This window comes from Lepisosteus oculatus, chromosome 9 (genome assembly GCF_040954835.1).
Source record: "Lepisosteus oculatus isolate fLepOcu1 chromosome 9, fLepOcu1.hap2, whole genome shotgun sequence".
In the NCBI taxonomy this organism is placed as follows: domain Eukaryota; kingdom Metazoa; phylum Chordata; class Actinopteri; order Semionotiformes; family Lepisosteidae; genus Lepisosteus; species Lepisosteus oculatus.
This window is the reverse complement of record NC_090704.1, coordinates 45841525-45855207: the sequence shown is the minus strand read 5'-3', so window position 1 is coordinate 45855207 and position 13683 is coordinate 45841525. Positions and strand designations below refer to the sequence as shown.

The window sequence follows — 13683 nt, the reverse complement described above, 5'->3', positions numbered from 1 at the left end:
CTGAGGATTGCTTGAGCCCTCTGGGCAGAGGATTTCTGCACTGTTAATACAGGCATGGCTCTGGCCCCTGTTGTTCTGATCACTGCGTGCGGCTGATCCTTTTGCCAGCAATCCTTATAAACCGAGTGAACGTAATCTTGTGCACGCAACCTAAAAGCAGCAAAACGGAAGCAGAACAAAGTAAAGATATCAATGACGCTGGGAATTAAAACCAGCAGAGTGCTGCTAATTCTTTGGGAGAGTGCGAAAGCATTTAAATATGCACCTCATTTTTCTGCTTGCAGAACTGCACCTCCTGGGGTAAATTGGTCCGTTTCCAGCTAAGAAACCTCCTTATTAAGGGTTCTTTTCCAGCAGGGAGCAGGCTAGCAATCGCTACCAACACTGCTGTAAAAATAAAGAGAGATGGAGCCTTCTGGAAGTCTGCAGTGCTGCCGAGAACTAGAGACGATTCAAAATCTCCCTTTCGATCACACGTGGCAAGGGACACAGATGTTAATAACCTCTGCTATCACTTCTCGGTGGTGTCCTGTCATCAGTAACTTGTTTCTGGCCCCCTCATCACCCTCACTGTGCGTTTAGCCTTGGGCGAGTAATAACTCACATTTCAGTCAATAACGCCTGTAATAGAGTCTGCTCTGATAACGCAGTAGACCTCTGTAACCCGGTGTCCGTACACCTTTAGAAAGCGCTGGTGTGGATACAGTAATGAAAAACAACATGGGCTCTCCCTTCTCCCCGACTCTGTGTAGTTTTTCAGCCGCAGGGATCACCAGGCCCTGTGCCTCCAGCTGCTCTCGTCTGCCCCGGATCCAATCACTCAGAGTCCCCTCAACGGAGGAGCTGCACAGCAGGCTAACGTTGGGACAAGATCACCGCCGCCGACATTATTTTCATTGCATTAACAAAAATGGGATGAACCATCTGGACCAGTGCTCCTTAACCTGGGGTGCACACACCCCCTCTGGGGATGCGAGATGACCTTTCCAGGGGGTGTGAGACAGGCCAGATTCTCTTAGAAGGTTTCATCACCCAAAGCAAAACATTAAACACAGGCACGCGAAAGTACCTTCGCTTCGTTTCATTAAACCTCTGCATTTTCTATACTCTTTTCCCTTAATTTTTGAAGTACTCTTTAATTTTACTGCGAAACATATTCTATATCTATTTCAGTCTCTTTCATTCTGCTGTTAAACATTAGGTGTAGAGACCTGACCTACTTCAATCATTTTTGATAAAGGGAGCAAAAACGAATCTTGAGATCCAAGGTGGTGAGCACTGCAGTCAAGGTTAAGAACAACTTTCTCTGGACCAAGGTAGAAGTCTAAAATTTCACTTTCCCTATTAGTACGTATTTAATCTCTAATTTTCTCGTCCCTCCAGTGGAAGGATTCTCAACTGTTCGGGATATTTCGACCACCTTCTTCTCCGCATTAGCGATGCAAGACTAACGCAGAACAGCTGCAGCCCGAGCGTAGATGCCTACTGTCAAGACAAGGCAGCTGACCTTTCTTCTCCAGTGTGAATCCAAGATTATTCAAGGGGAAAAAGAACAGATAGGCTTTCCTGCAATTGTCATCCCTCATGGGGGGGGGGATTAAATACATTTCCTGACAAGTAACCTCATATTAGAGGAATGCTGCTCAAAAAGCAAGCAGGCTAAAGCGAAGGCAGTGATCTGATTATCTGGTTTCCAACTAGGAGAAGCCATTGCTGAATCTTAACACAGCTCTGTGTAACAGCAGGCAATCACCTTGCATTTTGTGAAGCATTAAAGATAGGCGCTGGGAGCAAAATAAAACAATGTAGAGGGATTCCTAGTGCGTTAATACTCGCCAATAAAACAGAGCAGGGGGCTTTTGTAGATGGGAAATCTGTTAAATATATTGAACCCCATGCCCCTGGAGCATGATCCTGGCATTTCAGTAAAAAGACTTGTAGCAATGGTGCATGATGCTGGCTTCTTTAAATACACAACGGCTTAATTTGAGACCCAAGAAAAGTGTATAATTGTCTCAATGACTTCAACTAGGGCAGCACAGCGATTAGCACTGCTGCCTCGCAGTGCTGGGGCCCCGGGTTCAATGCCTAGGGTGCTGCCTGTTGGGAATTGAAATGTTCCCCCCGTGTTTGCATGGGTTGCCCCAGGTGCCCCAGTTTCCTCCTCCCACAATCCAAAGGTTAACTGGCGTCTGGAACAAAAACCGGCACTGGTGTGAGTGTGTGGAAGTCTGCGTCCGTGTGTGTCCTGTGAAAGACTGGTGTCCCACCCGGGGGTGTACCCTGCCTTGCACCCGGCGCTTGCTGGGATAGGCTCCGGCTTCCCCACGACCCCGAGTATGATAGAAGATAAAACGGAGGATGGTGAATGACAACAGCTGTGTAACCGAGAGCTTCGGCTGGGCGACAAGCCGGAAGAGGCACCTCGGCGTTGTTGTAGTAAGCGGTGCTGTTCTTCTCCTGCACGTCCTCCCCGCGGGCGGTGAAGAAGGTCAGAGGGTAGAAGTCCTTGTGGGCAGGCTGCTTCCCGCTGGCCATCAGCTTCCCCTCGTAGAACAGCTCCGACGTGTAGCTGCAGGCGGGAAGACAAGCCGGCGCTTAGAGCCCACAGCCCCCTCCATCGCAGCCCCCCAAACATCACTTCACAAAAAAACACGCACATCCTCCCCTGATTTAGGATTTCAAAACCCATAACTTGAGCTTCAGTCTAACTTGAAGATTTTGGGGGGTGATTTGATATTTGGTCGAGGATTGACGTCTGACCCACATGTGAAACAGTTAACACATCTTTCTTCGACCTCAGAAACATCGCGACCTCCTATGCTGTCACTAACTGTTGCTGAAAAGCTGGTCAACACTTTAGTCTTTTCCCAAATTGACTCCTGTAACACCCAATACTCACTTTGGTATCTAAATCTTCGATGAACAAACTAAAGTTTGTCCTGGATCCTGACCAGGTCTAGTGCAAGTGATCACATGACTCCTGTCCTGGAGTCCATGCACTGGCTTCCTGTCAGGTTTCATGCCAACTTCCTCATGCTCACCTATAATGCTCTGCACGGCTCAGCAGCTCAGTACCTGTCTGAGCTACTATCACCCTACTCCCCACCTCGCAGCCTTTGCTCCTCAAATTCTGGTCTGGTCTGTCCCCCAAACTCATCTACACTCTGGGGGGTGACAGGGATTCTCCTGCTACGCCCCACAGCTCTGGAACTCTATCCCCAAGGATATCAGGGACTCACCGTCCCTGAGCTGTTTCAAATGGAGATTTAAAACCTTTTCAGAAGGACTTCTACTTAACTGGTTCCATGTGCCCCTTTGCTGCTCCTACTTTATTCAGTATCCCCTTCGACTTCCACCTCTCATTTGTATATTCACTGCTTATTTTTTTATGTATTTTTCTTTTGTTTTGTTGTACTTTAAAGCACTTTGAGAAGCCACTTTTAAATTTTTATTATAATAAATAGATTTTGACACAGACCAGTTCTGATTCTCGAAGAATGGAGCTCTATAAGTCAGGTTACCTCAACCGGGTTAAGAGAGGTAGAAAAAGAGTTGAGTGCAATTATGATTTTTTTTTTTCCTCAAGCCTGAAGAGACTGATCATTAAAACAACAAGACCAAGAAAGGGTGCTGTACATGCTGTACAGTTGTCTTCAGGAAGGGGATCAAGAACTCCTCGTAGAGGCTGTATAAACGACATTTCCAGGTGAAGGCTCATGAATCTTGGACAATTAGGAGCACATCCACATCGAAGACACGAGCATGTGGCGAAGACCTGCCTGCACTGGGTGAGACACCAGGCCAGGTGAGGACACCTGCAAATGGTCCAACCCATCAGGCAGCTCAAGTCCATTTCAGGGGCAAATTAAAGGAATGAGCCTCCCAGGCTCACTAGGTTTTTGTTAGGGTCTTTGCACCCGGCTTTGGCAGCTGCTCCTATCGGGAACAGAGATCTCAGCGGTACAGGTGAAGAAAGCAATACTGCGAGGACAGCTGGCTTCTTCTTCCTTGTCCACTGTTCCAAACAAGGACGGCCGGACTCTCACCCTCTACTTCTGCTCAACAGGAGCTCCAGTCTCAGCCTCTCCCTGCTGCCCTCTCACCTGACCTGACTGCAGCTAAACTGGAGCTTCACTAGGAGGCTCCTCATTCTCTCCTGGGTCACTGGGTCCTGTCCACCGGGACACTCCTCACGCTGAGCACCGGCTGGGCCCAGGGTGCCAGTCCTTCCTGGAAAAGCACGCGTCTGACGTCGCTGCCCGAGATTATTTTGGGGGATTCTTTGGCAGAAACTCAAACAGGGGGTACTGCTTATTATGGGAGGGGATGAGGAATATTATAATAACACAAGATTTCTTCCGTTTCTGAAAAATCCACAGCTCTTTTTCAAGGTCTGCTCTGACTCACTGTTTGCACCGCGTTAGATATGATGCTTTCAAAAAAAGAAAATACTGGAAGAAACAAGTGCTCTCAAAGCAAATGTAACAAGACCTTTGGACCATCTCTTTATCCACCCATCGCCTCTCCTATCTTTTGATTTCTTTCTTCTTGGGGAACAGCTAGCACCCGTTACACCCCAGTAGGAAATAAGACTGCAGACGTGTGCTTTAATCTAAATGCAGGAAAAAAACAGGTTGCTCCATAACAGATATGCAGATTTTATGCAAAAAATGAAGACAAACAGATGCTCTACATTCCACAGAGGAGAATGCATCATGAAAGTCTCATATTTATTACTACCAAATACTTCAGCAAACAAATCAAGGTCCCTCAGGTGAACTTATTCCAGAAGAGTTAAAAAAAAAACTACACGTAAACGCAGCTATCAACAAGTCCTACAACGAGCAACTGCAGCCTGGGTTTCAGGGAGTTAGTCTGTGGTGTCAATGAAAAGGCTGTTGAGACTGGACTACCACACACTAGCAAACACGGCAAGAAGGGACAGGCAGACTTTAAAGGGCTTATGTACCGTCCCTTCTCTGACTCACGATTAAACTGAACACCCTGTTCGACCTGAACCCAGACCTCCTGAGCAGGATGCATTTACACTGAGGAAAAGCTCACCAGGACTCAGCAGCGGGAGATCAGAGCAACATCCTGACTCACCGCTATGGAAAGTGCAAGGAGATGACTGTGCCATATAAAACACAGAGCGTTATTATACAGAACGGGTGGTAACCAGGGGTTTTTAGTCTCTTTCTAGTACAGGGCTGCTTGTGAATAAGATCATGCCTGGCAGTCTATGAAGGGGATGTTAGAAAAGCCCATGGGTGACTGCAGAGCTAAAAGGAAAATCACAATGCAAAAACTGACATTTTTCACCTGTGACTTCAAACTGACATGCAGAGCACTTCAACCTTTAAAAGGACAGTCCACACCAGTTCACAGAGAAGAAAATGCACATTTTGGTGCCTTTCAAGACACTGTGATCAACCCAGGTATGTCTGTGCATTCTGAGGAAGTGGGCCAATCAGTTAAGAGACCCATTAACATCGGGATACTCTGCCAAAGACCCGCTTTGGCCTTTTGGCATCTCGAGCTGCATTTGAACAATGGAAGACATCGTATTTGCCATCTCAAAGGCCTGGGCTCCTCACTCTAACTCCTCTAATGAGATAAGAGCTGGGAATTACAGACAACAGGAATCGACTTCCACACGAGACGGTCACAGCCTGCAAGGGCTCATTTGGAGAGGTAATTACTCGCTGCAGCTGGCCTCGTCTCCACACACTTTGCGGCTCACTGTTTACACAGCTCGTCGCTGAGAGAAAATCAACCTTGATTTCCATGAGTGCAGGCTGAAGGAGATTGTTTTTTTTTTTCCTGGCTGCAGCCCTTCAGTTTTGCACTAGCTCTGAAGAAGTGCAATGTGGAAAAAGTTCACACCTACTTGATGATAGCTTCATGGGAGCGATAATTTTCACACAGCAATATTCGGCAGGGGTAATCTGTAGGGTAGTGCTCGTACAGTCGGTCCAGCAGCGAAACGTGAAGGTTCCTTTCCCTGGCGAACTCGCTGTAGACGAAGGGGCTGAGCTGGAACACAAAAACAGGGTGCAGACAAGTGAGCAGCGCGACCGAGCCGGCCGCGCACACAGAGCCAGGTGATCTCGCAGGTCCCGCACGCATCCCCATGGCAGGGCGTAGCAACTCAACAAGTAAAGACCACATTCAGAACTAATGAAGGGTGACTGCAGAATGATGCACTTCTAATGCTTTTTCTTAACCCGTCTGACCTAAAATTGCATTTCTGCACTGTGTCAAATTAAATGCAACAGATTCACAGTTGCCTCCCTACTCCCAGACACTACAGACACTTTCACGCTTCTGAAATTGACTTCTTTGGGTGGACTCCTTACTAATGTGGCCTGCACAGATCTCAACCACATTTTATTTACAATACAAAATTTGTATGGTCACTGCACGTATTAATTTACGAGTGTGCATGCAGGTATGCAAACACAGATATGTAATTTGCTATGGATGCATCACCTACTCTCAAAATTCTGCACTGCAGAACAGTATTTAAGCACAGTGAAATCGCACTCTACTTAAGAGCTGATTACCTGTGAGCTGCTTTTTTAGCCTTCACACACTACGAAAGAGGAGCAGTGCAATGTTCACAGGCATCTCCACGCAGACAAAACCCCCTCACAGATGATCAGAGCTAAGACTAGGTTTGAATTTGTGGAATGGTTTTAATCTGTGGGAATATGTTCTAGAAAAGCCATACAACCCACAAGAAAATCCTGACTGTCATCATTGAGGGTCTGGAGACACTACATGACCGCCATCACCCAACTGCTTTGAAATGCAAAAGAAAGACATCAACTCAAGGGATTTACTGGAACAGCCCTGCTCTCTCATGCAAACCCAACATGTCCACAGTTCCTTCGCCATCACCAGACAAGCCCTCCGGCTCAGGGAAATTTGGAAGGGCACTGCCCTTAAATATCAAAATCATCGCCATGGCGCACACACTGCACACCCTGTGTGGTTAACAAAGGAGAAACCCATCCAGACTTGGAGAGGAAAGAGGTTTAGGCTAAAACCGAAACCGTTACTACACTGGATTTTTATTTTCCGTGTGGGCAAACCGCACAATGAATAAAGCAGGTAATTAACCTTCAGTCGGGTAACGGCAGGGGAAGAGGGCAGAGCTCTAGGAGTTAAACGCCAGGGGGAAACGTGCTGTCAAGTCTCCTCCGCAAACAGTCAGACCCACACACGGGGGCCCAGAGCAGTGTCGGGCCTGTGTGGCGCGCAGGGGCCAGAGCTGCGAGCGGGCGCTCTTACCTGCATGTGGTCTCCCGCCAGGACGATGCGGGTGGCTTTGCTGGCCAAGGCGAAAGGCATGATGGTCTCGCACTCCATGGCCTGGGCAGCCTCGTCCAGCAGAATGTGAGTGAAGAGACCTTAAGACATGAAGGATTAAAAGACGCGTTCAGGCCCACATTACTAATCACCACCTCTTTCAAAGGTACAGGCATCTATGCTTTTCCTGGGTTATCACAATGGGCAGGTCACTGCTGGTTAAGAAGAAAATGATAAAAATAATCTTCAGCACAAGTAATTAATCCCAATTTATGCAACAGCCGCTAAACTGAACTGCTTCTCACAAAGGACTTACATGACAAAGGCAGGGGCACATGGGATCAGTGGTTTCTTCTGGGGCAATTTTCTTTAGCTTCCCTACATGTTAGGTTTAGGCGACATGTTTTTCATATGCAGAACACTTCATGTAACTACTTTGTGTGCACTCTGTGTGGTATCAATGGGAGAAAATCTTACTACATCCTTTCCTGTGTTCAGCACACCAAAACGCACAGTAAGAAGAACGGCGCTTTTGATTTTCTCCCAGAGTCCTACAGCGGCAGTGTCTATCGCTTCTCATCACAAAGACTCCCCGATGGGGGGACGCACGCATGCTCGGAGCTTTACTGTGCACGGGAGAACCTTTTGGAGACCCTGCAGGAGCCGGCAGCTGTTGCGGTGCAGCTCACTTTGACCCTCTTGCCACTAACGACAGGGGCTGGAACTTAGCAGAGAGTCGGAGAAGTGTCTCGCGCGCGCTGTTAACGCGTTCCCAACTGTCCCAGCCGACCCCCTCAGCTGGGGGTAAAGTAAAGAGGACACCAGGAAGACGACGCCTTGCCACCCGCCCCAGCTCAGAGAAAGAGCCGTGCAGGGGGGGTTAACACCAATAACACCAAAGCCTGCGAGCTGTCTCCCTATGCCCGCCCTCCCCCTCTCCACCCTGCCGCGCAAAGGAAGCAGCAGCTCCCAAATGTCTCATTTAAATCAGATCTTCATCAACGCAAAACTTACTGCTGGGGAGATGAGAAGAAGATAATGATGTAAAGAGCATTAGACAGGCAGATCATGTTTCCAAGCAACAGCAGACTTCTCCACTGACACATTCAAACCCAGCTATTTGCCTGCTCCACCAAACTGTGTTTTTTAATAAGTTATTATTCGTGTGATGGCTCAAGCCAGAATCATTTCAGATACCTTATCTCATCTGAAGACATCTTGTTTTCTTTATTGCTCCCATAAGCAAAGTCAGGGTGGTGACAAATGTTTTATAACACTGATACAACCTTATGATTAGACCTGCTGGAACAGTCCTTAGGCTCCTCTGAAAATCAGAGAGAAGTGGTCTTTTTAAAACAGCATTAAGCTCGTGGCAATTATCACAATGCTGATGCTGAATACAAATGTTTCCAGAGGATAGTCACTTAAGTACTCATCTCGGCTGCCTTATTTCAATTCACAGAGGGCTTTAATTGTAAATTAAACAGTTAAGCACTAAAGTGTCTGTCATCTGGAAAATCTTATTTCAAATAAGTTACATTCTTTTAAATTAGACAGTGATAATCTGGTGCACAGATAAGATGGCCATGACTCTTCCAATCAAAGCAACTGCGGGACTGCACCAGGCCTTTAACTTCTGTATTAATACTTAATTGTTTAACTGGTTCAGGTGCAGCAAATCTTCAATTAACTGGATAACCTGGAGAACTTGCATCTCGAAATCTCAAATTTGCCAAGTCTTTGTGCACAGCCATCATGGTAGTAGTAGTTGTAATATTATTAATAATAATATTTTCTTCACACTTATATAGCATGATTTAGGACACTCCACTCAAAACTGTAAACTAAGAACAGCAATTTATTAACGACTGGCCTGTGAGCAGTGGAATACAGCAGTATGATATCAATAACTTTCCTACATATCAAAATTGCATGGAAGACGGCTGTCCAATCCTGATCCTGGAGAGCCACAGTCTAATATGCATGATATATGAACTTAATGGTTAATGAGCACGATTTATAAATCGTGTTCGATACCTCCTGGGGAAACAACAGATTGATCAATCAAGTCAAACTCGAAGAAGCTGAGGCTCTTCAAGACCTGAAGTGGACAGCTCTGACAGAAGTCAACCCAACAGCAACATGAAAGTGTTTAATTAGCAAAGCACAGAAGATATTCCCATTTCACACATTCTAAATTGGACAAGTTCACGTGACGATGGACATCAGAGCAGAGCTTTATATTTTAATTTTGAATTGAGGTTGGAAAAGAAATTGGACCAAAGCTGCCTGGAACACCCCCCGGTATCAGCATAGCCCCCGATCAGCGAAGGGCTCCCTCTCACCTGGCTCCAGGTCCAGCTGACACAAGTACTGGGAGGTGCTGAGGGTGACCACCACCACGCGGTGCTTCTCGATGTCCTCGCGCTCTGGCATCTGGAAGGTGAACTGCGTGCTGGAGATCAGACAGTACTGCTGCACCACGGGATGCACGGTCTTCACCCACCTGTTTCGGAAATATACCCTACAAAAGAACAAACACAAAGACACAGGCTAAGCAACTCAAGGGCTCACTTGTTCTTAAAGAGCTTCTATATGAGATTTTTCGTGCCAGAGGATCATGCGTAAAGGAGTACTAAAGTGCAGAGCAGCCCCCTTCCGGGGTGCCACACCACAGAGGGCAGGAAGGAGAAACTGCTGCACCAGCTGAATTTCGGGAAGGCAGGAGTGCACAAGCCTCAGGTCGGACTTGAACAGGACACCAAGGTTACCGCCACTTCGAACAGAACTATGGGTCCTTTAAGTCATCAGAAAGCCAGATATCTTTTGCTGACAGAGAGGTGTTGCAGGTTCCACCTTTCTTTCTTTGCTAACACTATATTTTAAGGGCAGTTAATTTAGCACGATTGCCTTGGGAACTGTGCACACATCTGTAATGACAAGAAAAAAAGTCTGGTGTAAATTCAGATGAATTCCTGAAGGTGAGCTGGCAATCAGCAAGCTTATGAATGTAGTCAATTATCATTTCCTAGCTCTCATTATAAGATGTGAAACATTTGAGTTTAAATGTTCAAGTGTGTATGTGTAGTAACACGATATATAAAAACTATTTTGACAGCTAATTGTCTAATATTTTAAATACAGCTAATATAATTAATTTATATTTTAAAACCAATGAAATACATCGGAAAGTGCTCTGATGAACACAAGGGATGCCGAGTTAATGAACTCGACCCCCTCAACGCTTTCTGCACCACTGCATGATAACAGCCATCTGCTCGGCTCTTTAAAAGATTTGCAAACAATTGGGAACAAAGCAGAAAAAGACGGCACTCGACTGAGCCTAAAGTGACAACGATCCATTACTGAAAAAAAAAAACGATTCAACTCTGCATTGGAAATCACCGCCGAGACATTCCGGTCCAAACGGAGCTGGTGAGCTGGAGCGTGCTGGAGAATTCAAAAGACACAATCTGGGCAAAAGGTTAACCCACTCACAGGACAACCGATCGGTCATTTCTGAGTGAAGACAGAAACTGGCTCAAGCAAGCAGATGTTATTGCATTTCTGTAACAATATTGATTTCTGTAAAAAAAACGGATAATATTGCAGTGGAAGTTTACCTGCGGCAACAAACAGCATGGCAAGGGATTATTGGAGGGAAAAGGCGATTCCGTGCCTTGATGATGGATGATAATCTATTCCAGCACCCCGAGATGAGAAACTGCCAAACCTCAGAGGCCAGACTGGACTCTCGGAAGAGCCCGAGATTCCAATAATTTACGCTTCGCTTCTCGTGTCAGCTCTGTCCTACGTAGCAGCTTGACATGAAAAGTGCACAGAGTGCTGGAGCGCTTAAAACGAAGAGAAGAAACTGCCCACTTAAGTCGATCTTCTAGCCTGTCCGTCAGCCACACGGCAAATAAAGACTGATGAGAGAGACGGGCTGTTGAGCCCCAGCGCATCAGTCCAGCTAGGCCGTGTCCAGACCAGACGCCTCTGCTAATATCCAGCTCAGTTACTGGTGATATCTCACAGTGTTCTCTGACCCCCCTGCCGTGTCCCAATGAGGACAGCTCCGTCTCCAGGCATGCAACATAATCAGAGCTGAGCACAGGGGTGAAAAAATGATGAAAGATGTGTGTGCTTAAGCTTGTTGCACAAATGAGGACAAATTAGTTTTTTTTTTTTGGGGGGGGGGGGGGTATTTACAATTGAAAATTACATGTTATACCCATCTGATTTGGAATAGCAGAACCAAGAACCTCTCAGCTGCACACTGGGGGATAATGAGGAAGTTTAGACAGACTCTTCCGACCCGCCTACCTTTGGAAGCTCAGCACTGATTGGAGGAGTGGCATGTCACTCACTGACAGCTCCATGTCACTGTGACACTGGCAGGAGAGAGCGTCCTGTCCAGCCTTCCCCACCTTACTGTTGGCAGTGCACAGCCAGCCGTGCATCTGAGGAATCCCAGTCACAGTTGGCGAGTGGCATCGCCCAGGATCGAACCCGTGACCAGAGAGAGCTCAGCCTTTGCTGGGGGGAGCATCTTTACAGGTTGAGCAATTCGGGATGCCCCCGGACGAATGACAAGCTAAGAGGCCTCCAGAGTCAACCGTGACTGTGGAGAGGAAAGAGACTGCACAGACGAGGGAGGGGGGATAGCCCCAAACTATGAACATGAACATTTCAAATTTAGTAGCTCCAGGCAAATGAACACCGTGGAGACTGAAAGAATGAAATCAGTAAATGTCTCAAATGTCCTGGGATCCCCCAACAGAAGCTAAGTGACTCTGGTTATTATTCCATGCAATGGACTGCTTTCACACCCCCCCCCCCCAGGGCAGGGAGAGAGCTCAGTGCCACAATACTGTGATCCAGGATCTCGAGAGAGAAATTATAGACCAATGTTGGTGTCACAGGCTATTATGCTCAGATAACTGGAGACAGTAAAATGGTTCATAGTAATCTTAAAATCATGACATCAGTACATCTAAAAACACACGCATATTAACACATCTCAGCCTTATCGGAAAGCAGTGACATCGCCCACAAAGACCTCCTCACTTACTGAACTGAAGTCCATTCAATTAAAAACGGCCATGTCTGGGACTTCTTTCAAGTTCACAACAAGGGTCCAGGTCAATTAAAATGAAAACCATATGAACTGCTGGAGCAATAAGTTACCAGAATGACTCTCAGCCCAGTCACATTTCATTTACCCCAAACCGCACACCAACAGACTACAGAACAAGAGTCAATCCTATCCCAGGCAAAACTGGAAAAGAGATTTTTAAAAAATGTAAACAACAGCTTTTCTGTCACGGGACAAATTTATAGAATTCAAGCCCCAGCCCACCCTGGAGTGGAAAAGCAGCTTATTGCTGTTACAGAACCCCAGCAGGGGCAGAAAACAGATGCACAAAGAACCCCAGCTATCACACCCGAGCCTGGCGGCAGGAGAGACGGCCATCTCCAGCTCCTCGCTGGACCCCGAGACAGCACAGGAAACCTCACCCCCAGAGCAGTACCCCAGGACACAGGCATCCCGCTTTCCACAGAATCTCGACAGGTTTAACAAGATTCCCACAGTAAAAAACAAATGAACAGGCAGTACAAATCAGAGATTCACACATCTTTTCCTCCCCTAAGACATACTATCTGAATTCTGAGGAGACAGCACCATTGGGGGTGCACAGAGGGAGTGTACGAGAAACATCTGTATGGGTCACAGTCCAGCCCCCCTCCCCACAGCTGACCACCTTACGGACAAAATGACAGTGGTTTCAGGAAGCTGTGGTTCTGAGAGTGTGCGGGGTCACCTGTCCGTACCTGAGAGGCCTGGCGTGCGGATTGCCTGCTTCAACGTGCGGATGAAGATAGTCCTTTATGTACAGGTCAGCAGCGCTGTTAGAATGGGTACAAATCAGGATCCTGCAACAAAATGCGAACACAGGGATTCAGTTAATAAACCCAGCGCAGCTCTCACCTGAAGACCTGTGCACATTTTCTGAATCGAAGCAGCGGAGGCAATTGGAAAGACTCACACTTCACAGACTCTCCATTACCTTTGTCAAGAAGGCCACTTCATGAAGTAAAAACCTCAAAAAAAAGTCATGAGATGTAAACGCTAAAGCCTTTATATTCTAACACCTACGAGACCTACAGGGGATTTCTCTAAAACCTGATCAAATATTGATGCATCACTCTTCTGTTAAATGCCCTAGCTGTGTTGTTTGGTCATTAATGCACCAATCTTATTGAAAGTGGCGTCTTGAAAGGCCGCTCTGTGGCCAATATTCACACAGTGAGTGGGTCTCTCCAGTTAGCCTTTTCTGCCTACACAGGAGGTATTTTACTTTT

At 46.8% G+C, this 13683-nt stretch overlaps 1 protein-coding gene across 1 annotated transcript in view; it reads right to left on the bottom strand.

The window, feature by feature from the left end:
- The window catches only part of helz (helicase with zinc finger), a 71239-nt gene that overhangs the window by 28792 nt on the left and 28764 nt on the right, over nucleotides 1-13683 (bottom strand). Inside the window, exons 17-19 of the mRNA XM_069194635.1 lie at nucleotides 7300-7418; nucleotides 5894-6039; nucleotides 2425-2572 (exon numbers count right to left, since the gene is read on the bottom strand). Coding sequence (XP_069050736.1) covers nucleotides 2425-2572; nucleotides 5894-6039; nucleotides 7300-7418 — 413 coding nt within the window. The remainder of the gene's footprint in view (nucleotides 1-2424; nucleotides 2573-5893; nucleotides 6040-7299; nucleotides 7419-13683) is intronic.